The 24,973-nt window shown below is 51.6% G+C and overlaps 1 protein-coding gene across 3 annotated transcripts in view; it reads right to left on the bottom strand.

The window, feature by feature from the left end:
• Positions 1 to 230: 230 nt before the first annotated feature.
• Positions 231 to 24,973, bottom strand: part of CWF19L1 (CWF19 like cell cycle control factor 1) — a 131,108-nt gene continuing 106,365 nt past the window's right edge. For 2 of the 3 annotated variants that reach the window (XM_075013480.1, XM_075013481.1), the window contains 4 exons: positions 22,550 to 22,759; positions 20,608 to 20,727; positions 9,843 to 9,940; positions 231 to 551 (listed from right to left, as the gene is read on the bottom strand). In XM_075013480.1, the coding sequence (XP_074869581.1) occupies positions 407 to 551; positions 9,843 to 9,940; positions 20,608 to 20,727; positions 22,550 to 22,759 (573 nt within the window). In that variant the 3' untranslated portion in view covers positions 231 to 406. The remainder of the gene's footprint in view (positions 552 to 9,842; positions 9,941 to 20,607; positions 20,728 to 22,549; positions 22,760 to 24,973) is intronic. The other variant, XM_075013482.1, reaches the window with a different exon arrangement.

The following is a 24,973-nucleotide window of genomic DNA, read 5'->3' as shown; positions in this document are numbered from 1 at the left end:
TCCCACAAGACTCATGAGCAGGGCTAGTCAGGGAACAGACCCTGCTCTCACTGCTCCCTCCTGTCACACTGCAGAGGTGCAGTGTGTGCTGGAGCCATCAACCCTGTCCCCCCACCATACTAACTGCTCCCAGGTGGAGCTTCCCCACCCCCTGTTCAGATGCCTCCTGGTCCCCACTGGTGCCACCCACCTCGAAGCAGGCTCTCCCTTGGAAAGCATCAAATAAGTGGCACAGAAAACTAGAAAGTTTATTACAAGGAAAAAAGGTACATGAGCCCACCCAGTGAGCACCTGGCCCCGACCCCCAGCATAGACTGTGCTCGGCTGCGTGTCCATCACAGGGTAAGGGAAGCTGTGCTAAACAGCAGGAAGAAGGATCCACAGAGACAGCGCAGTGGGCATAGCATTATTGCAGCTCAGAAAAATCAAAAGGCTGGAAGTCCTCCCTGAAGGCCTTGGCAACCACAGCTGCCTCCTCCCGGCTGGCTGTACATTGGCGCCAGTCCACTCGCTCTGGAACATTCAGAATGGCTTTGCTCGCCAACACTTCCCTGCCAGCAAATCAAAATACAGGAACACCTTCGTTAATGGCTTGAATATTTTAAATTACAAATACCTTACTTGCAAAAATAAAGTCACAGATTTGGTATTTAAACTTGGTTGCTACAAAGGTTATATTATGTCAAAGCACAAGACCAGTTCACATGGAAAGCAACAGGAAAACTCCCACTGAGTTCAAGGGGAGAAGATCTACTAAGGTTACACTCAAACAGATTTAGTAGGATTTCATTTTTAATGGTAAATGGTAAATGTCAATTTCAGTCATACACAAGCCTCTGAAAATATTTTCTTCAGTTATCAAAGATGGCAGATAAGGAAGAAAAAGGCTGCGTGAGTTGTATTTTAGGATATTTACTTTGTATATTTTGACATGTGAGGTTGATAATTTATATTTTAACTTTTAAAGTACTGAGTTTAAATCTACTGTCATTAAATTGTCTGAACTTCCACATAATTTTCTAAACCTAAAAATTTAAAAACAAACATTGATGTCTGTGATTATAAAATACAAATCAAATTTTAGAATCTCTATTTATAGACAGAATTCAAAACGGGGTGCTCTTCCCACTGTGGGAACAGAGGACCAACTTCGACGGAACGGCCCCACTCTTTCGACATTCCTTTCGAATGTTCGCGGAATGTGTGTAGATGCTCCGTGGGTTGTTTAGAAAGATGGCCATCTTTCGACCACACTTTTGAATGTACTTGCTAGTGTAGATGCACCCTATATGAACGGGCCCAGGAATGTTATAAGTCCAAGATCTGCAGGTTTGTACCTAAGTCCTTTAGCCCATGTAACTTAGTGTATTTGCTCCATGAACAGGCTCCTCCTGTCAAAGGGAGGGTCCTGGATGGACTGCTGAGCCTCTGTGGAGAGACTCAAGCAGCAGCCAAGAGGCCCTCATTGAGGCTACTGTCACCCTGGAGTGAGCAACAAAGTCAGCTGCAGTGGAATCCACCTGGAATGTTGCTCTGGCGCCTTCATTAGCTAGAACCTAGAATTCCTTCCTCAAGGCATCAGGACTCCAATTTGGCCATGGCCTGTCACATTCGGAGGTTTTGGTGTGCCATCAGCGCCTAGTGATTTGTCACACTGGAGGCTAGAGGACAAATACATTTTTCTGCCAAATAAATCAAGCCTCCTAGAGTCCTTATCTTTCGGCATGGCCCATAGTTGCCCTTGGCTTTTCCGGTGGCTTACCACCTCTAACATGAGGGAGTTGGGGGCCAGGTATGTGTAGGGAAGGCTGTAGGGGAAACCTGTTCCTGAGAATGCTGTCCAGGCCAGGGGGCACATGCCCCTGCACGTCTATGCCGGCTACTGGCCAGTGCTGCCTCAAACCACTCAGAGCCTTTATGCCACCTAGGGACCTCAACAGGCTGCAGGTTGCCTACCTGTCAGTGCAAGGGGACAATGTCTGGCAAAATGTTCCTCTGGAGAGGGATTGCTGCCTATGGGGAGGCTGAAAAGATCCATGCACATTCTTTCCTTTGTGCTGGGTGGGGCCCAGCCACCACTGGTGTAGACAGCACCAGCTTGAAAACAACGTCCTGGGCCACCTGCAGAGCTTCTGGTGCTGATGGCACGTGGAGATGGTAAACACTGCCCAGCATCAGCGATGGAGAATGGGCAGGACTACCACACTTTTGAGGGTTGATGGCACTGTCACAGAAGAGTCTGCAGTGGCTGGCTGGCCAGCCGGCCGGCCTTCTCCTTGTGCAGGCCCAGATATCTACCCCTCCGGATTCTACAGCTCTGCACCTGTCCATACCAGCAGTGCACTGAAGCACTTTTGCTTCGTGCCATCTGAGAACAGTGGATCCTGTGCCAGAGCCAGAGCTGGCTCCTTCAAGAGCACGTTTAAATGAACATCCCTCTCCTCTTTTGTTCGCGGCCTATGGGATTGTCAGATCAGGCCCTATCAGCGATGTGTGCTTCTCTTCAGCACCACAAACAACTGTTGTGAGAGTAACTAGCAGGTGTGGGCCTGTGACAGCTTAGCACACCCCTGGAGAGCGAGTCATGCCCTATCTCAGAACTGTCCCTCAGAGGCCTCTCATTGCCACTACTATAACTAACTAGAGGGAAATGATTAACAAGAACAAGAAATAAGAGAAGTGACAGCAAGAGCTCTAGCAATGAAGTTCTCAGCATGCTCACTGGCAGCAAGAAGGAACTGAGCGTAGAGGGGAATGACAGTGCCCTATATAGCATGTGAGCCACTCCAGGCAGTATTGCTGAGGGATAAAATCTTATGGCACTGGTTCTGGACACCCTCTTGAGGTTATACTTTTCCTCATGGGTCTTGGGGAAGTGAACAAAGACTTCCAGCCATAGGTAAATTCTACATAAGGCAAGGAAAGTAAAAAATGATGGTCTTCAGCTACCTTTACAAACTGCTCATCTATGTCACCACTTAATAATAAACTTTTGTTTATTAATACACCCAGTGTAAATAACAGTTATCAGAGGGAACAGCAGCTGCACATCTCTCTCTTTGAGGGAGGGGACAACTCGCTCATTCTGTATAAACTTTACATCCATTGAGACGGATTTATCCAGGGGTTTGGTCCCATTGGGACTGTGCACCTGGCTCTAGCATCAAGTTTCTCTGACTAAGCCTCTCCAGAACTGAGTGGCTCTCCATACCTGTGTTGCTCTGCCATGGATTGCGACCCCAGCTTAGCGCTGTCACTGGCAGATATCAGAAGTTCTAGCTCAGAAGGACAGGGTGGTGGGCCACCCTAGAGGGCAGATAGTGGTATTTTCAGCACATCCAATGACAGTCTCAAGGGTATCTCTGTGACCAAGCTTGTCACATAAGGGAGGTTTATGCCCCCAAGGTTTTGCATCGCTACATTAACCTCAAGTACTATAATGCTGAGATCCAAAGGTGGGTAGGAATTTGGACACGCTAGGTATTTAGCTAGTTACACGTGTGTGATGGGGTTCAGAGGTCCCCCTGCACTGCACCCCGTCCACTGGCAGGAGAGACTCTCACTCAGCAGGTACAACAGCAGGTTTATTAGGCAACAGATGTCCAGTTTCTCACAGAAGCAACAGCACAGCAGCCAGAGACAGTCCTTCCAACCTGTCCTGGGGAGAAGACCCGAGGGGTGCCCCTCTGGGGTGTAGCTTCCCCCTCCTCCGGCTGGCTGCCTTCCAGCTCTCCCTTTTCCTAGCCTCTAACTGCCGCCCCCGATTCAAAACCCAGCTCAGCTCCTCCCTGCTCTTTGTTCAGGCAGAGGTGTTATCTGCCAGTTGTAGCCCCAGGGTCATCCTTAGCCACTGGGAGCTGCTGCTTGCCTCAGACATCCAGCCTGACTCACACATGCACCCCCCCCACTCCATCACATCTCTCCCCCCTTCCAGACCGCACTGAGCGGGGTCACTTAGCCAGTGACCTGGGGAAGTTCGGGGCCCTCCCTGCGTGACAGGGCATCGTCTATGGTGTTGTTCCCCTTGACGTGGACCACCTCCATGTCGTAGTCCTGCAGGAGCAGACTCCACCGCAGGAGCTTGGCGTTAGCCCCTTTCATGTGATGCAGCCAGGTCAGGGGTGAGTGATCGGTGTACACGGTGAAACGCCGTCCAAACAGGTACGGCTGCAGCTTCCCCAGCGCCCACACCATGGCCAGACATTCCTTCTCTATGGCCGCGTAGTTCTGCTCCTGGGGCAGCAGCTTCTTACTCAGGTACACGATGGGGTGTTTCTCCCCTTTGTCATTCACTTGCATTAGCACCGCCCCCAGCCCCACGTCCGAGGCATCGGTGAACACCAGGAAGGGCTTGTTGAAGTCTGGATTTGCCAGCACTGGGGCCCTGACCAGAGCCTCCTTCAGCGCGCAGAGGGCCTCTTGGCACTGCTCGGTCCCGACCACCTTGTCAGGCTTTCCCTTTTTACACAGCTCCGTGAGGGGTGCTGCGATGGAGCTAAAGTGGGGCACAAACCTCCGGTAGTACCCCGCCATCCCAATGAAGGCCTGTACCTGTTTCTTAGTCTGGGGTGTTGGCCAATCTCTGACAGCCTCCACTTTAGCTGGCTCTGGCTTTAAGCAGCCGCTGCCCACCTTGTGGCCCAGGTAGGTCACCTCAGCCATTCCCACCTTGCACTTCCCTGCCTTGATAGTCAGACCGGCCTTCTGGAGTCGGTCCAGCACCTGCTTGAGTTGGGACACATGGTCCTCCCACGTCTGGCTGAAGATGCAAATGTCGTCCATGTAAGCCAGGGCAAAGCTCTCCATCCCTTTCAGTAGCTGGTCCACCAGACGCTGGAAGGTAGCGGGTGCCCCCTTGAGGCCAAAGGGCAGGACCAGGAACTCGTAGAGCCCCACAGGGGTGATGAAAGCCGACTTCAGCCGGGCATCTTGGTCTAATGGCACTTGCCAGTACCCCTTGGTGAGGTCTATGGTGGTGAGGTAACGGGCTCCCCCCAGCTTGTCTAAAAGGTCATCAGGCCTGGGCATGGGGTAGGCGTCCGAGACAGTGATGGCGTTAAGCTTCCGATAGTCCACACAAAACCGAACAGACCCATCTTTTTTAGGGACTAACACCACGGGAGAGGCCCAGGGGCTGGACGAGGGTTGGATCACCCCCAGAGCCAGCATGTCTTCAACCTCCCGCTCTATGTCCTGAGCCGTCCTCCCTGTGGCTCTGAATGGCACACACTTGATAGGGGCGTGGGTGCCTGTCTCTATTCGGTGGACAGCCAGGTCAGTGCGTCCGGGTCTGTCCGAGAACAGCTGTTGATGCGAATGCAGCACCTCCTTGATCTCCATCTACTGGGCAGGGGTCAGCTGGTCTGAGAGGGGAATAGACTCCAGCAAGGAGCCGGCTCCAGTCCTTGTGAGTAAATCCACCAAGGGATCATCCCCCTGCCCCTCCCAGTGTCTGCACACGGCCAGCACCAAGTTCTGTCTGTCCCAGTAAGGTTTCATCATGTTCACATGATAGACCCGGTGGCTGTGGGCCCGGTTCGACAGTTCCACCACATAATTCACGTCATTTAGCTGTCTGACAACCTTGAAGGGCCCATCCCAGGCCGCTTGCAGCTTGTTCCACCGCACAGGTACAAGGACCATCACTTGGTCCCCGGTGGCATAGGCTCGGGCCCTGGCGTTACGGTCATACCAGACCTTTTGCTTCCTTTGGGCCATGGAGAGGTTCTCCCTGGCCAGGCCCATGAGCTCGGTGAGTTTTTCCCGGAAGGTCAGTACATACTGTACCACTGACTCCCCTTCAGGAGAGGCCGTCCCCTCCCACTCTTCTCTGAGCAAGTCCGAGGGTCCCCGTACCCTCCTTCCGTACAGCAGCTCAAACGGGGAGAACCCCGTGGATTCCTGGGGCACCTCCCTGTATGCAAACAGCAGGTGGGGTAAGTACTTGTCCCAGTCATGGGGGTATTGATTCATGAAGGTTCTCAGCATCTGCTTCAGAGTCCCATTGAACCATTCCACCAGCCCATTGGTCTGCGGGTGGTAGGCTGTGGCCCAGGTGTGCCGGACCCCACACTTGTCCCACAAGCTTTGCAGTAGGGCCGACATGAAGTTGGACCCCTGATCTGTGAGGACCTCCTTGGGGAACCCCACTCTGCTGAAAATGGACAGCAGTGCATCTGCCACGGTGTCAGCATCGATAGAGGTCAAGGCCACTGCTTCTGGGTATCGCGTGGCAAAATCTACCACTACCAAAATATATTTCTTCCCCGAACGCGTTGCCTTGCTGAAGGGGCCCACTATGTCTATAGCCACTTTCTGGAAAGGCTCCTCTATGATGGGCAGTGGCCTCAAGGCAGCTTTCCCCTTGTCCCGGCTCTTCCCCACCCTCTGGCAGGGATCGCAGGACAGGCAATACAGACGGACAGCTGCAAAGATCCCGGGCCAGAAAAAGTTCTGTAACAACCTTTCCCTGGTGCGGTGGATCCCCTGGTGTCCTGCGAGCGGGACATCATGGGCTAGGTACAGCAGCCTGCGCCGGTACTTTTGGGGAACCACCACTTGCCTCTGGATCTTCCATGGCTCCGCTTTGCGTCTGGGAGCCCATTCCCGGTACAGGAATCCCTTTTCCCACAGGAATCTCTCCCTGCAGCCCTCCCCCAGCTGTGGAGCTGGGCTGAGACTGGCCAGTTCCCTCAGCTTGTGCAAGGAGGGGTCTCTCTGCTGCTCTGCCTGGAATTCTTCCGCTCAGGCAGGAGCAGATGCTACTTCCCCATCCCTGCCTGGCTCCAGCACCCCTGGCCTGTGAGGTCTGGTTTCTGGGGGCCCCCTTTCTCTCAGGGTTGGCCCCTGTGGCTCCTGTGACTTTGGCTGGGCCTGTACCCCTGAATCTGGGGAGCGCACCCCTCGTTTTCTTTGGCTATGGGTCAGGACCAGGGCACGAGGGCGTTCACCTTGCCAGTTCTCCAGGTCAGCCCCCATCAGTACATCCGCCGGCAAATGGCTGTGCACGCCCACTTCCTTGGGGCCTTCCTTCTTCCCCCATTTCAGGTGCACCCTCGCCATGGGCACCTTGAAAGGGGTCCCATCAATTCCTGTTATCGTCAGGTGGGAATCGGGTATCATGCAGCCCGGTGCCACCACCCCGGGTCGGGCCAGCGTCACGTCAGCGCCTGTGTCCCAGAACCCCGTGACCTTTTTCCCGTCTACCTCGAGGTGTTTGAGACACTTGCTCCACAGAGGCATTGCCGCCCCCACTCTGTAAACTGGCCTCTGAGCATTTGGTCCCCCTGAGGAGCCAGTCTGTGGGGCGGACTCGGCCCAATCCGAGTGCCCATTGTCAGCACCACCCGCCTTGGCCGCCAGCCCCTCTGGCTTCTGGGACCCCACCCAGTTGACTCCATGACCCCCCGGCCTGCTCAACCTGTCTGGGAGCCTGGGGCACTGGGCTGCTCTATGCCCCTTTCGCCCACAGCGATAACAGCCTGGGTCTTGTGTCCCTCGGGCCGGCTGCTCTGTCCGGGCTCTGTTTGGCTTTCTGGGGGGTGGGTGGCTGGCCCCTCTTTCCTGGGCTTGCCCAAGAGGTGGTCCCCTCTGTCGTACAGTTAGGGACCGGTCTCTCTGAGATTCTCGGTTTCTCCAGGACTCCCTCTCCCTCCGGGACTCCCTCTCTTTGTGGGGCTCACTTTCAAACCTGGCCCGGCTGTTTGTGAAGTCATCTGCCAGTTTCCCTGCATCATGTGAGTCCCCTGGCTTCCGGTCCACGAGCCACACCCTCAGGTCAGGTGCGCACATCTCGTACAATCGCTCCACGACCGCCAGCTCGATCAGGTCCTCTACGGACTGGACTCCCATTCCGAACGCCCACTTCTGGTAGTATTGCTTCAGGCGGGCGGTTGTATCTACATGGGTTTCCTCTGGCCTCTTCTAAGCCTCCTGGAACTTCTTCTTGTACATCTCCGGAGTCAGGCCGAACTTATGCAGCAGGGCCTGTTTGAACCGTTCATAGTCCCCAGGCTGCAGCCCCACCAGCTGGCTGAGCACCGCTGCGCCCTTCTGGCCCAGCAAGGGGGTGAGGTGCCGGAGCCACTCATCTGGGGGAACCTCATGCAACTCACAGGCTCGCTCAAAGGCGGTAAGGAACTCGTCCATGTCCCCTGTGTCCTGACACTGGGCCAGCACACGCATCTCCAAGTGACTGGCCACCCCGATCCGTCTGGCCCTCTCCCCGCTTACCGCAGCTGGGGCCTCTTGGCGTCTCGCCTCTGCCATGGTTCACTCATGCTGTCGCTCTCGCTCTCTCTCCTCACGCTCTTGCTCTCTCTCCTTCCGTTCTCGTTCTTTCTCCTCCCGTTGTGTCTCTTGTAGCTGGCGCTCATGCTCACGCTCTCTTTCTCGTTCCTGGCGCTCGTGCTCACGCTCTCTTTCCCGTTCCTGGCGCTCGTGCTCACGCTCTCTTTCCCGTTCCTGGTGCTCCAGTTCCTTTAATTTCACCTCGAGTTCCAGCCGTCGCAGCTCTGCGGCGGGGGACTCTGCCCGCGATGGACCACCGCTAGCTGAGCGCGACCTGGCGGGCACCGCGTCTGTCTGACGGCGTCGAGCCCCTGCTCCTGTCGGAGAATCCGAAACGCTTCCCGAGGCTGACCGGCCACTTTCTGCCGGGACAGGCTCTGCCCCCCCGGATCGGTCATTCTCTTCCAGCTGTGCAATCAGCTGGGCCTTGGTCGCCTTCCCCACGGTCAGGCCCCTCTCTCTGCACAGCCCCGCTAGCTCTGCCTTCAGGAGTCGGGTATAATCCATCTCCCCGCTATCTCCCGGGGTATCCACTCACCAGCAGCAGCTGCAGGAATGGCTCTGTTCCCCCTCTGGCTCTTGTGAGACTCCTTCCTTCTCTGGTGCTCAGTCAGCCACTGCTGGGAGCTCATCCGTGGGTGCAGTGCATCCCACTTCTGACACCAGTGTGATGGGGTTCAGGGGTCCCCCTGCACTGCACCCCGTCCACTGGCAGGAGAGACTCTCACTCAGCAGGTACAACAGCAGGTTTATTAGGCAACAGATGTCCAGTTTCTCACAGAAGCAACAGCATAGCAGCCAGAGACAGTCCTTCCAACCTGTCCTGGGGAGAAGACCCCGAGGGGTGCCCCTCTGGGGTGTAGTTTCCCCCTCCTCAGGCTGGCTGCCTTCCAGCTCTCCCTTTTCCTAGCCTCTAACTGCCGCCCCCGATTCAAAACCCAGCTCAGCTCCTCCCCGCTCTTTGTTCAGGCAGAGGTGTCACCTGCCAGTTGTAGCCCCAGGGTCATCCTTAGCCACTGGGAGCTGCTGCTTGCCTCAGACATCCAGCCTGACTCACACATGCACTCCCCCCACTCCATTACATCTACACGTGATGGAATTAACTGGAGACACACGGAATCTTTACAAACAGTATGAAAATCTGGACTTCATTCCTCAGATGGAGATGGGAAAGAAGGGAGGACCATCTGGGATGAAACACAGAACAGGGTGCCAGGCATACTGCATTCTGTTCTTTGTTCTGACACCACGCTGTTACATGGTCTTACACAAATGACTTCACATCTCTGTCTCTCAGTCTCCTCATCTTTAAATACTTATTTCTCTTTTGTAAGTGACTGAGATCTACAAAAGAAGTAAGTTCTTAAAGAGTTTCGTGTTATTTCCATACATACTCATTTAAAATGACAGTAATGCCTCAACTGTCTAGATCATTAGTCTAAGTATCCTCAGCTCCCCTTTTAAGTGCTCTACGACAGCATCATTGGTGGAGTACGTCAAGTACCTATTTTATTATACTAAACATGTAAAATTAAACAGAAGGAAAAACAAACCTGCCAAACTGCAAAGGAAATTTTTTTTTAATACGGTGAAAAAGCTTCTCTCCAGTATCCAGTTCGACGTAAAAATAAGGTGTTCCTGGTTGTGCAATCTAGAAGAGGAGGAACAGGAGTAATGCTGAAATGTTAATCAGCATTTAAAACGGTAGAAACCTAGATTCCCTGAGCCAAGTTTGAAAAGTACAATAACGTGACTATTGATCATTCATAGAAAGTGAGTAGAGCAGCTGCTTTGTAAACAATTAGGGCTTGTCTACACGACCACCTTCTGTAGCCAGACAGAACCCCCCCTTTTGCTCTACTCCATCTTGCCTTCCCTAGGTGCTTCAGAGCACAAAAGGGTTAAAAGGAATAGCCCAGCCCTGGAATGGCCAAGAGTGCAGATGGGCTTATCTCGGCCACGGTCTTTGAAGCTCTGGAGCAAAGCTAAGAACAACAGGCTAATTAACAGCCCGGCCTCGGACTGCCCTTGGCTAATTACCATCAGCTGATTCACCCCCAGGGTCCCTCCAGCCCATTAAAAAAACAAATGCCCTCAATTGTCTACCTCACAGGTGTGAACTATGCCCTTGAACTCCCTGAGAGAACCAGCATCAGACAGTTTAACTCAATTAAACAAGGAAGAAGCCTACGTGACCCAATGGGTATAAAACAGGGGTCCAGCAAACCCCCTATTTGAGCTCCAATCATCTTTCCTGCCGGACAGGAGGGTGGGGGTCTCCCCAGGTCCCCGGGGACGCCCGACTCCTGGAGAAAAAGGGACAAAGGACTTCTTCCCAAGGGATTGAGAGAGAAACTGGCCAAGCCATGTTGGTAACGCAGGGGTGAGAATAAGACCTGCTTGGTATTTTACCTTTTATTTCTTTGGCGCGCATTTAACAAGTATAGATCTATGAATTAGAGCATATGCTACCTATTTGTAATCAAAGTATAAACCTTGTAACAATTGTAACCACAAAAGCTTAACTCCCTAGGTAAACAAACAAACAAACATTGTAACAGTAAGAGATTAACTTGTTAGATAAATAAACAAAGTAATTGATTAAATGGTAACCTGACTCCTCCTGGTACTGGGCAAACCCAACACAAAACAAAGAACCCAGCTGCTCTCAGCCTGGTCACTGGTGGGCTCTGCCATAGACAAGGGCAAAAGTGGCCTCGCACCTGGCCATCGGCTAACACCTTCCTTCGAAGGGAGGATGGTAATTAGGGTGGTGGGAGTTTACTAATGAAGTGGTGCCGTGCACATGCAGCGCTTCATTAAGCAAATCCCCCCTTTTGAGGAGTAACGGGACTTCGAATTTGCCCCAGCACTTTGAAGTACCGGCAGGTGCACGGTGGCTGGACGCGGGCCGGTACTTCGAAGCTTAAAACTTCCAAGTTGCCGCGGGGGGGGGGGGGGGGGGGGGCGAGATTTGCTTAATGAAGTGCTGCATATGCACGGCAGCACTTCATCAGTAAACTCCCAACACCCTAATTACCATCCTCCCTTTGAAGGAAGGTGGAAGTGTAGACAAGCCAATACTGTATGAAATGTTCAGATATAAAATCCCCATAAAAAGGAACCAAAAGCCCAGAAACAGTTTATAGCAGAAGTGATGTTGTTGCAACTTCCAGTCATAGAGTGGGGAGAAGAGCATCATTCTGCCAGGTAAGTGTCTGTCACTGCTGAGACACAATGTGCACAGCAAGCGAATGTTGGTACTGACATGATGCTTCTGTGAGGCTAAGAATGTGAAATTGGCCAGCAAAGGAAGAACGAGATGAATTCAATTTTTTATTGCTGAAAAAAATATTAAAAGACAAATATGAATCTGCTTTTTTCTTAGCTTTTGTTAACTGGTGTCATGACATGGGACCTCACCGTAAACTGGAAGGAACATCTGTGTGCTAGGTGGTCTGTGATGTGCAAATAGACATCTTGTAGGTCAAGAGCTGAGAGCCCATCGTTTCTGTTCAGTGATGGAATAATAGTTGTGAGAGTCACCATCTTGAACCGTCGATAAAGAATGTATCTGGTGAGCTTCCTGAGGTCGAGGATGGGCCTCCACCACCACCCCTGTTTTTCTTCTGAATTAGAAAGTATGTGGAACAGAGCCCTCTGCCCTGAAACTCCGTGGGGACCAGTTTGACAGCTCCCAGATGGAGGAGGTGCTGAACTTCTTACCCAAGGAGCTGCTCATGAGAGGAGACCCTGAAGAGCGATGGGGGTAGGGGAGGCAAAGGTAAACGGGAGAGAGTACCCCCGGACCACCAGCTCCAGGACCCACTTGTCTGAGGTAATGGCGGCCGGGCTGTGGAAAAAGAGGCAGAGGTGGTGATGAAATAGATGAGGCCTGTACTCTGCAACGGCCAGAGTAGAAAGATCTCTCAAACTCCTGACCACACCCGCAAAATTGCTGTTTGGGTTGTTGAGGGTGAGATGCTGCAGACTGTTGTTGCCTGTTGGACCTTCACCACTGGGATCTGTGCCACTGGCAAGATTCAAAACATTGTGGTTGCTCCTGGAACTTCTGCCATGGCCTCTGATAGGGAAAGTATCGGACCTACTTGAATTGGCGGAGGGGGAAGTACTTTCCCAGGGTACACAGCATAGCGCAATAATCCTTCACAGGTGAAGGACCTTGTCCGTTTTCTCAGTAAACAAATGCTCCTTGTCAAGCAGAGGTCCTCCACTTTCTGCTGCAGGTCCTCGGGGACCCCCGAGAGCTGAAGCCAGGACATATGCCTCATGACTATGGCAGAATCTCTGACCCTAGCCACCGTGTCTGACATGTCCATTGTGGACTGAAGTGCCACGCGGCGGATGATGTGCTTCTTGTGGATGATGTTCACGAGGGCCAGATGCCGTTGCTCAGGTAAGGTGGGGACCAAATCCTGCAGTTTAGAATAATTTAAATGGTCGTAGTTGGCCAACACAGCTGCACAATTTGCCATCCATAGGAGCAACATGTGGACAAACAGACTTTGCATACCATGATATCCTTTTATTTGACTCGTTCTGAGGGGTGGAATAGAAGGACTTCGTCTTGCTGCAGACTGCATCCACCACCACCGAGTCTGGCTGTGGGTGGGTAAATAAGAACTCCTCATCCTTGGAGGCCACGAAGTAGCACTTGTCCGCCATCTTGTTAGTAGGAGGGATGGATGCCGGTGTCTGCCATATGACATGGGTGGGATACATAATGGCCTCGTCCATGGGCTTTGTCATTCTGAAGGAAGAATGGGGTTGCAGAGTGCAAAGAAGCCTATGTTGTCTGACCAGCACCTCCTGAAGGTCCTTTTTCTGAGCCTGGGCCACTCGCCAGAATAACTCTTGATATACTTGCATCACCTGCACGGTGAGGTAACACTGAAAGGACCACATCATCTGGTGAAGAGCAGGAATGGTGCAGCGGAGATCCATGCTCACCCTCTGCCAGGGAATCCTCGGCCCCAGAATGCTGCGATGGAGGGTATGTCACCGAAGCAGTAGGTTACAGCAACAGAGAGCTGTAACACCAAAGACTGTGTCGATGGGCCATGGGAGTGGAGCAGCCATGCCTGCCATGATGACTGCTGTGGCGCTGGCTTGTGAGGGTACTGGTAGTGGTGTGCTAGCCATGGCGGGGGAGGCTGAAGGTAGGCCATGGTGCACAGCGCCTCCTCCAAGTTGGAGTGTGTCTGACTGGAGTGCTGTCATGAAAAAACACTCCTGCAGCTGAAACCACCTCTTCCCAGAGTGAGCCGTTAGCCTGAGCCTTGTGACAGCCGCGAGCATTGCTACAGACGTGGGGATGCGGCAGTACCAGGGACACTCTGTGCGATGAGCTGGGTGGTGCCAGTGCCAGGGGCACTCTGCGCAGTGAGTGGTTGCAGTGCTGTTTTAATGCCATGCCGTGCTCCGGTGCCAGAGGCTACGGTGTCCCAGTGCCGCTTCAGTGCTGGCTCTGGTGCTGCACAGGAATAGGGCAGTGCCTGAGCTCTGTGCTTGCCTGGCGCCAGGTGTGAGTGGCATGGAAACTTGGAGCAGCGCTACTTGCACTCCAGATCCAGCACCAAGGGTGGGGTCTTGGTTTTTGAGAACCTCTTATGCGCTGGTGTAGAAGCAGCCAAAGCCGGCAGTGCTGACAGCGCCAAAGGCATCAGAGGTGCTGAGTGTTGGTGGCTCAGTTCCAAAAGCACGTTCTTTGGTGGTGCAGGCACAGGCGTCCAGGCACATTGGAGCTACTCTTCCCAATGGCACAGCCCATGAAGACAGCACCAGAGGCCAGGAACGTGCTGGAGAAGGATTTGCTGTGGTGGGTGGCGTATTAACCAAGGAAGAGGGAAAAGCAGAGTCCATACCCTTGGTCTGCCATGCGAATTCCTCAGCATGTGGGTTCCCAAACTGGGTGGCATGCCCCCCGGGGAGGGATGTGAAGAAATTTTAGGGGGGGCGTGAGGCGACTCAGACATCCCTTCTTCCCCCTCCCCCCGCAAAATAGAGCCGGCTCTCAACCACAGACTCAACTGGTTAACTACCGAGTCCTCCTTCCGTCAGCCCACAGGGGCGCTCTGTGCAGCCCCTGCCATTTTAACATGGGTGACCCTGCAGCCACTATTGAAAGGAGGTGGCTGCGAAGGGCAACGTGGAGCGCTTTCCCGCGAATGTGAGTGAGCGCGTGTGGGCTGGGGGAGGGACGGAATGGAAGAGAGGAGAGGAGGATGGGGGACTTGGGGTGTCTGGCTGTGGGGAGGGGCTCTGGCAGCTGGACTATGGATCTGGCTGGCGGGCAGCTTGCACGGCGGGGGCGGGAGGCGCTCTGGCAGCCCGCGTGCAGCAGGGGAGCTTTGACTTGGCTGGCTGGCCCTTTCAGTAGGTGGCCTGTGGTTCGGGTGGGTGGCTGGCCCATGGGGTTCGGGCCAGCAGTCCCATGGCTCAGGCAGGGGGCCCGCGGCTTGCAGGGCTCAGCAGGGGGCTCCCATGGCTGGCAGGGCTCGGGCAGCAGGCCTGCGGCTCAGGAGTGAGGCCCTGCAGCTGACAGGGCTCAAGAGGCAGGCCTGCAGCTTGGGCAGCTGGCCAGGTCTCTGGAAGCTGTCCAGCAACTTGCGGGGCTCAGGTGGTGAGCCCACGGATGGCAGGACTTGGGCCTGCGGCTCAGGCTGGAGGCTCGTGGGGCTTGGGCAGTGGGCCTGTGGCTAGGGCAGCTGGCCAGGGCTCCAGAAGTTCGGCCTGCGACTTGCGGGGCTCTGGCAACTCAGGCCCACAGCTGGTGGGGCTTGGGTGGCTGGCCTGTGGCTTGGGCGCCTGGCTGGGGCTCATCATCCTTCACGTTAAAATGCAGCACCATCTTTCACATTGCAGTCATTTTGTTTCTGCTGTTTCTGATATTAAATTACATTTTTATTAAATTTTTGGGCCACGAAAAACTCTTTGTGCTATGAATTGAATTTTTTATTAAAAGGGGGATGGATGATGGTGAAGAAGAGGTTGGGGAGGGCATGAGGGTTTCTCAAGCATCAAAAGAGGGGCGTGATGCCGAGAAGTTTGGGAACCTCCGCCTGAGCAGAAGGCTGGTCCAGGGCCTGTGGATGGAGGGACTTTTCACAGAGAGAAATGTTGAGCCCATTGGCTTGGTCCCTCCTGCCCCTCCCCATCAGACTGGAGCAATGGGTGCAGGACTGGGCTTGATGGCCCTCACCCAAGCACCCGAAGCAGGAAGCACGGCCATCAGAGACCGGCCTGGCTTCCCTGCACATTGTGCACCACTTGAAGCTATGGCCTTGCAATGAGACAGTAACTAATCCTAACACTAAGGCTACGTCTGCACTAGGGGAAAACTTCAAAACAGCCATGCTAATGGCAAAATTGAAGAATACTAATGAGGTACTGAAATGAATATTCAGTGCCTCATTAGCATGCTGCCAGCCACGGCACTTCGAAAATGATAGGAATAAGGGGATTTCGACGTTTGCAGGGTCCTTTCGAAAAGGATCCTCATGTAGACAAGCCGTGCGCAAGTTAAACACAGCGCCTTCGAAGTGCTGTGGGCTGGCAGCATGTTAATGAGGTGCTGAATATTCATTTCAGTGCCTCATTAGTATTCTCCGATTTGGCCATTAGCATGGCTATTTGAAAGTTTTCTCCTACTGTGGACATACAAAAGCGATTGTAACAACTATCGCGGCATCTCCCTTCTCAGCACCGTGGGGAAGCTATTTGCACGTGTTGTTCTGAAGAGGCTCAATGTTCTTGAGGAAAGAGTCTACCCTACCACAGAGTCTCAGTGTGGGTTCAGAGCTGAACGGTCCACCATAGACATGGTTTTCCCTGTTAGGCAACTACAAGAAAAGTGCAGGGAGCAGAACAAACCTCTGTATGTTGCCTTCATCAACCTGACCAAGGCATTTGACCTCGTCAGCAGAAAAGGTCTGTTTGCGATTCTGGCTAACATCGGCTGTCCCCCAACTCTGCTCAGCATTATTAGGGCCTTCCATGAAGGCATGAAGGGGACCGTCGTATATGACGGATCCACATCCGAACCCTTTGAGATTCTCAGCGGAGTGAAGCAGGGGTGTGTGCTGGCTCCAACACTGTTCGGCATCTTCTTTGCAGTTTTGCTCAAACATGCCTTTGGAACTGCTACAGAGGGCATCTCTCTCCACACGAGAACGGACAGCAACCTCTTCAAACTGTTGAGGCTTAGAGCGAAGACCAGGGTGCTTACGAAGCGTCTAAGGGAGTTCCTTTTTGCTGACGATGCGGCTTTGCTGCTCACACTCAGCAGGAACTGCAGTCACTCAGAACTCGCTTTGCGGATTCATGTATGGACTTTGGCCTCACAATCAGCTTAAAGAAGACCCAGGTGATGGGCCAAAACGTGGGTAACGAGCCATCTATCAACGTGCAAGACTACGAACTGGAAGTCGTCCATGAGTTCGTGTACGTAGGCTCGACGATCTCGGACACCTTGTCACTTGATAGCGAGATCAACAAGCGCATTGGAAAAGCTGCCACAATGTTCTCCAGGCTGACGAAGAGAGTCTGGGCTAACAATAAGCTCACTGTACACACCAAGGTGCAGGTCTACACAGCCTGTGTTTTGAGCACACTGCTGTACGCCAGTGAAACATGGACTTTGCGCTCAAAACAAGAGCAGCGGCTCAACACATTCCACACGCGCTGCCTTAGGCGCATACTCGGCATCTCGTGGCGGGACAAGGTCCCCAATAGCGCAGTGCTTGAGAGGGCAGGCAGCGCCTCCATGTTCACCCTTCTCAAACAGAGGCGTATGCGCTGGCTGGGCCATGTCTCACGCATGACGGATGGCCGAATACCGAAGGACCTCCTCTTCGGTGAACTGGCGTCTGGAAAGAGGCCGAAAGGGCGACCTAAATTGCACTACAAGGACACGTGCAAGTGTGACCTCAGCGCTCTATCAGTGTGAACACCTGGCATTCGCTCGCCTCAGACAGGCATGCCTGGAAACAGGGAGTGAAGAAGACTCTTGCTATGTATGAAACTACCTTGGTGAAGGAAGCGGAAGACAGGAGAGCCCTCAGGAAGATCCGTGCCCGTGATACCAGAGCGACATCTGCCTCCTGCTGCTCACAGAGCGGAAAGGACTGCCACTCCCGCACTGGGTTTCACAGCCACAGGAGACACTGCTCGAATCAGTCCAACTGGGGCGCAAACCCACGATCCCTCGGGATCAAAGGATGCCCACTACGAAGACATAGCTTAACTGAACTCTCGCTCTCTCCTTTTTTGTCTCTTTTTAATTTAAACTTTGAACAGGAAAGAAAAAACTTGGATAAGTCTAGAATGTTACACTGTCTGACTAACTAAAGTCCTCTTTGTCTTTCAGAGAGAGAGACGCTCCATGGTCAGCCAAAGACTGGTAGAGAAAGAACAGAGGTGCCTGCACCCCACACACACCAGCCAGCACGAGGAGGCGTGCATGCGTGGTGCGGGAAACCACAGCTACACAAAAATCTCCAAGTGCCAGCACGAGGACACACCTACACCCAGAGTGGAGCATCCATGGGGACACTACTCAAATAAGAATCTATAATTGACTGTCTCCAGGTAGAAGACCAAGGTCCAGAACCTCGAAGCTGAGTAACCAGAACCGTTGGTACAAATGGGATTGAGCACTCTGTGGAGTGCGGATGAGTTCCAGCCGGACATCTTCTGAAAAACAAAATCCTGCTGTCTCCTGCATAAAGTCCATGTCTTTCTTATGGATGCAGAAACATCCTTGCACTGCAACAAAGTTTAGGATCATGAAATCTGTATAAAGCCTGTGCTGCTATATGGATCAGAAATTGGGACTCTTCTACAAGCGAGTAGCTAGAGGCATTTCACATGCACTGTCGTTGCCATATCCTGAGCATAAAATGGTCTGAGTGTTTCATGCTCTTCAGCCACGTTACTAGGAAAGAAAAAGCCTCCCAGCAGGATTGAACCAGATCTGGAAACATCACTCTAAAATGGTATCACTCTGGCAAGAGAAATACTCCTCAACACTATGTGTATTAGATGATGATGATGAGTTTAGAAGACACTGAGCGCAAAATTGTACACTTTTGTAATCTGTAAATACCTCATTGGCCTGTTTTTCAGTACATTTACATAAATAATTTGCATGCACACCCCCACTTTCTGCATGCACACAGCAAGACAGGCAGCTGGCATACTATACATGTACATCAAACCAAATTCGTGGAGGTTCTGTTATGCAGGACTTCATCACTGTAAGATTATAGCCCCATGTTGCCATGGTGAAGTGCCATAACTCCATTTAGAAACTGAAGCTGAAGAATAATTGAGGTACCTTGCCAATAGCTCTTAACATTACTGCTCTGTGATCTGCACCACCTCTGCCCAGGAACTTGTGGGTAGGGGTCCATGTGCTTGTTCTGACTGATGAAGCCCTACATGGCTTGAGGCTTGCCAGCTTGAGATACCTGTCCCCTTGCAAGATACTGACAAAAGATCAATGGAAGTGCTCAGAGTGAAGCACGGATGGTAGGATGGGGGCCTCAACTTAGAATGTATTCCTTCTGTTCTGAAAGACCCTCAGTAAGCTCACCACTAATGCACAGTGAAAAGCATATGGAGGGTACATGTCTGTAAAGCACTTGTGGTGTTTGGGGTTCAGCAGGACCCATGCTGTTGTCTGGTTTTGTGCAGAGGAAGTCAGCTGGATTGGCTACTGTTGGTTGTGCCCCAGTTTAGTGTAGTTTTAATTTGTAAAGGTTCCTACTGACCAGCATGAAATATCTTTGTTTGTAAGTTGAGATGAAAAATAATTTCCACAGCCCAGGCTATTGGAAATCAAGCCCCTCTACTTTCTAATACAGAGAGGGCATTATTAAACCTTTACATTGCTTTGAATAGCAAACACATATACAGCTGCCCAGAAGCTAATCACTCAGCTCCTCCAGAACTGAAGAACTGTACAGAAGAGCCAGTAATAACTTGCGGAAAGTGATATGGTTTTATTTATGGCATGTAGCTGCCTTACAAAGTTAAGTAGTTATGTTTCTACTTCCTGACAGGTGCTTTCACTGAGCTAGCTTAGGGAAAGCTCAGACTGGTTTGAAGTGAACATCAGTGGGTCAGAGTTAAAAGAAATTGCTGAGAGGTATTTTTGGCTAGCTCCTACTTTAGCTGCAGATGTGGTTTCCAGGGAATAGTGGACCCAAAGGATATAGCAAGCAAGTCTGCTGCAACTTAGTACTCATTGAGCTGGCAACAAGGGCAAGAGCTATCTAAAGTCTGCACAGGTAAGTGCACCATGAGCCAGTCACTTGGCATAAACTGGCACTATCACATAGGAACAACTGGAGCTGCACCTATTCTTGTCAGCAGTGAATTCATCCAGCCACGCACGCGACTGTGTGACGAAGTGGGGTGTATGGGGATTTTATTCCCCTGTTTAGAAGGCAACATTTCCTGATGCCCTGTAGTTCCCTGCAGTTTCACTAGGCAGCATCAGTGCACAGTGGTAGCATGAGCTCACAGGTGATACCTTTTTTCCCTGGGAAACAGGGCAAAGGGGTAGGTGGAGCTTGGCAGTTTGAACTGGGAGTTGGACGGCAGTTAGCTTGGACTGAAGGAGACACACAAAGCGGGGCCAAGGCCCTGGCTCGGGGGTCCCCTGGGGGCCTCCTCTCCCGAAAATGGATTAGACTGACTGTTTCTGGTTGCTGTGCTGACACCTCTGTCCCTGTCACCTAATAAACCTTCTGTTCTCCCTGAGAGTTGCTCCTGACTGCAGACTGTGTGCAGAGCCTGGGGAACCGCACACACTGTGACAGACTGGCATGGCAGATGTATACTTATTTCTCATATCCCCTCAGCTCTGCCATTTCTGGCTTCTGAGCGTTACTTACAGACACTGTAACAGAGAGATGACACCTACAAAAAGTGAAGTGTTTCTAATAAACTCAATCGTGCACAAAACTGCTAAAAATGGTACCACCCTAAGGGAACCTCAGGCGTTTTATTCAAATAAAAGGAACATGAGGTCATAGAAGCAACATGTAATTAAAGGCTATCCAAGGTCACCAGCCTTCAGCAACTGTTGATAGAGGGCTTAACATTAGAGACACAGAGCACCTGTAGCTCACAATGGTTTCACCCTGTGAGGTAACTGCCCAGGCAGCTTTGAAAATCTGGCCTACGCTGTATCACAACTCCTCCCTGTCACTTAACCTGGTCATGTAAGGCTAGTGCTAGATGAAATACCAAATCAGAAAGGCTAAATAAATGAGAAGCCTTGTTTCATACTTGCTTGATATCGGTGTGCTCTGGGATTTCTAATAATTCAATATGCTGTTCTTGGGCTTGTAAAATAAAGGAATCTTTAATGTCTTCAGTAGCACAGCAGCTGAGTGGTACAGGAATTACCTGTGAGCGGTGAACACAAGAAAAAGACACAAATCATACTTAGATTAAGGCAATACATCCATCACTGGGATTTATACACCTCTCAGTACTGCTTGCGTCTTGTGAGACATATCAGACACACATATAAGGCAGGTCTGTCTTCTAAGAGCTGAAGGAATAACAAAGTAAAAGTTCCTCAGAGTTCCTCAAATGTTTTCACAGCTGTCCTCCAATATTCTTTGTCGTAGACTGAAGGCCATTCACACTGTCACCATATAAAAACAATCAGTGCACCCCTCCTAAAGTGCAGGAGAAACTATTAACTGAAAATCAATGGTTTCAGAAACTGGCCAATAATTTGTACCTGTTACAGCACACATTAGTAACTTTCCTGACTAGCTCAGTACACATCCCAACAAGAGATGCTAAAACCAAAGCCATAGGAGAGCTACCGACTCACACAATGCGAAGATAAAAACTGTTCCTATTGACACTGGCTTTCAATAAACTCGGCTCTATCCACTGTTTGTAACAAGAAAAATAAACATGTTCAAGTGGCCATTTAAATGGTCACATGGGTTTTACCTTTGCTCTAGCTCCCCATCTAGCGGTCACAGAATTTTATTTACAGATAGTCCCCGACTTACAAACGGGTTACGTTCCGAACGCCTGGTCGTAACTCCATTTGGTCATAAGTCAGAAATACCCTTATGCTGTAATCCCTCGGGGTACACAAGGGTCACATTCCACGCAACCTTCATGTACCTTGAATTCTGCGTAAGTTGGGGAGGGCTTGGGTTGGGACCCTGGGAGGGGGCAGGGGGGTTAAGCCTGGGGTGAGTTAAGGTGGCAGGGGAGGGGTGGGGGGGTGCAGCTGAGCTGGGGCTTGCAGGGGGGCTGGACCCAGGCAGCAAGGGGTTGGGACGGGATTGAGCCTGGCCAGGGCTTTGGAGCCAGGTGTGGTGGGTAGGGGGTTTGGAGCTGGAGCCCTGTGCACTGGGGGATGGCAGCCCTGGGCGCAAGTTGAAGGTGTAGCCCCGTGTGCTGGGGAGTGTGAGCTGGGGCTGAGGGGGCTTGGGGGGGTTGAACCGGGTGAACTGGAGCAGCGGGGTTAGCTGGGGGTGGGCAGAGCCTCATGCACCTGCAGCGGCTGAAAGCTGGACCCCCTGCGCATTGGCAGCTGACAGCCCAGCGCATGCTGGGGTGGGGGTGAGTGGGCAGCAGCTGGGGATGGGAGGGGTTGAGCCAAGCAGAGGGGGGATGGAACACGGGTGAACTGGGATGGGGGTGGGTTGAGCTGGCAAGGGGGATAGAACCCCTGTGCATGCCAGTGGCAGCTGACAGGCGGAGACCCAAGTGTGTGCATGTGTGTGTGTGAGAGCGTGAGAGAGAGAGAGAGACAGACAGACAGCGCTGAGGCTGCAGAAGGGAGGGGTTGAGCTGGAGTGTGCTCTGGGGCGGGGTGGTTGGAGCCCCATGCATTTGGGGAGTGGGGGGAGTTGAGACAGGCTGGGGAGGGGTTGAACGGGGGGGTGGACCAGGGTGCCGTGCTTGAGCAGAGGGCAGGTTGGAGCCCTGTGTGTCCCGAGCCAGCTGCACGGCGGGTGGGGGGGTGCTGAAGTCTGGGTGTGCAGGGGAGTTGGGGTATGGGGGTTGGAGCCAGGTCCATGGGGGTTGGAGAGGAGCCCCAGGCATGCGGCTGGAGCCCCCCACTGAGGGAGGGGAGCTGGGGCGCACGGGTGGGGGTGACAGAGAGGTGAGCTGTACTTAGGCTTGAAATGTGGACAGTTTGCTTTCACAGCAGCTTAAGTTGTGCTCTTCCACAGCAGTGTGAAAACTCTACCTGCAACTGTAGGTGCTGGCTTCTGTAATTTCTTTCAAACACCACACATCTTTTTCCTTTACTTCTGAAGAACTTCTTCAGGGCACATTTGTATTTGTCCACTTCTTCCATCACCTCTGACGAAAGTTCAACCACTGACTGGTAATGCCCAATAGGTAAGATCAGGATATGATCATTGGATAAGCCACCCTTAGCAAGGGCCAAATAGCACTAGAACAGAACAAAAGGTCAGAAAATACATACGTAGCTATTCACAGCTAATGAGTTTAGAACTTTTCATAATAACTCCCCCATAGCGAATCGATCTCACGGCTGTAAGATCCAAAAGAGAAACAAAACAAACATCTCCAGACGCTACTTCAAGGAGATTTTGCAAAAAAATTTATTTTGATGCCAGCGAAAGTGCCACTAGCTAGCAAGCAGCTGCGTACGGCTTCAGTTAAGGAGTCAAAGAAATGGCAGTTCTGGGTATGAAGCGGCCTGAAAGAAAATCCATTTGGAAATCTCTGGCTGGATTTAAAACAGACAATGAATTAATCTGATCTTGTAACACTTCACATGCAGCTCAAGACGTGTTTTATACTTCACAGCAGCAGCAATTCTAGGCAAAGTGGAATAGCCACTCTTCATCAAAACTCTTTAACCCCTAAGAGGTCACTGAATCTGGGCTCAGGTGACTTACACAAGACATAAGGTCCCTACCTAGATAAAAAGTTATCCACAGGGGGAAAAAAATCACCGAAGGCTACAAACTAGAAAGATTAATTCTCAACAAGTACGTGAATTTTCAAGATTTCAGCTGGAATTTTGCTGAGAGCCTGTAAATTCCACTGGTAAAGTATGTTGCCCTCTTAGCACAGTCTTGGACCAGCTCTGCACTAGAAAGGGTTATTCACCTTCTGCACCCACCAGGAGAAATAAAAAAACAAATCGACAGGGCCAGGTGAATACCCAGAGACCAGCTACTCCAAGATAGGCCCAAAAAAGCCAAGAACAGAACACCACTGGTCATCACCTACAGCCCCCAACTCAAACCAATGCAACACATTATTAAAGACCTACAACCTATTCTTAATCAGGATGCCACACTCCAGAAGGCCCTAGGTGACAAGCCTGTTCTCTCCCACAGACAACCTCCCAACCTTAGGAGGATTCTAACCAACAGCTGCAGTCTATACTGCAGGAATACCAGTCCTGGGACTTTTCCTTGCAACAAAGCCCACTGCCAGCTTTGTCCACATATCTATTCTGGCGATACCATCACTGGACCTAACCAGGTTATTCACAGAATCACGGGTATATTCTCATTTTCCTCAACTAACATCATACATGCCATCATGTGCCAACAATGCCCAGATGCTCTGTATATTGGACAGACTTCAAACTCTCTCAGACAAAGAGTTAAGGGGCACAAAACAGACATCAAAACACTCCTGATCCACAAACCAATTAGTCAACATTTTAATGGAGTGGGCCATTCTGTTAATGACTGAAGAGTTTGCCTCTTATTGAAGAAGAATTTTCAGTCTGCTTTGGAAAGAGAAGCTGCTGAACTCTCTTTCATATTCAGATTCGACACATTAACACGTGGTTTGAACCAGGATGCAGATTTTCTGGGACACTATAGGGGCTCTTTTGCACACTTGGCTTAATCTAATTCTCAACACCACCCCCCGGCCCCTCTGCTCTCTGATTTGCTCACCTTGATAATTTTTTCTGATTTGTCAGCTTTGATTGCTGTTTTTGGTTCTCTGTGCCTTAAATATTGAGTCTGCTCTGGTCTGGCTCTGGTGTGAAGAAGTGGGTCTGTCCCACGAAAGCTCATCACCTAATAAATTATTTTGTTAGTCTTTAAAGTGTTACTTGACTGCTTTTTTGTTTTGATAGTATATAGACTAGCACGGCTCCCTCTCTGTTACTATTCACCCTCTGCGGTAATGGATGGGTAGCCATGTTAGTCTGTATCTGCAAAAAACAATGAGAAGTCCTGAGGCACCTTACAGACTAACAGATATGTTGGAGCATAAGCTTTCATGGGCAAAGACCCGCTTCATCAGACGCAAATTTTGTGGGCAAAGACCGGCTTCATCAGTTTGCATCTGATGAAGCGGCTCTTTGCCCATGAAAGCTCATGCTCCAACATATCTGTTAGTCCATAAGGTGCCACAGGGCTTCTCACTGTCTGCAGTAACTGCTGTTCTTTGTAATAAGTATCCCTGGGGGTGTTCCACCTTAGGTGTTTGGGCACCTCTGCACGCCCAGCTGCATGATTATTAGCAGTGCTTAGTGGGGCTGTCTGCACATGCTCCGAGGGCCTCACTGAGAGAGTTACTGAGCATGTGTGAGCCCCCTTCCCCTCAGTTCCTTCTTTGCCCCGACTGGCACAGAAGATGCTCTGAAGCGGAGGGAGGGAAGGGTATGTTG

Source organism: Carettochelys insculpta, chromosome 19 (assembly GCF_033958435.1).
Source record: "Carettochelys insculpta isolate YL-2023 chromosome 19, ASM3395843v1, whole genome shotgun sequence".
In the NCBI taxonomy this organism is placed as follows: Eukaryota; Metazoa; Chordata; order Testudines; family Carettochelyidae; genus Carettochelys; species Carettochelys insculpta.
Note: the sequence above shows the minus strand (reverse complement) of the source record. Positions and strands in the feature narration are given on the sequence as shown.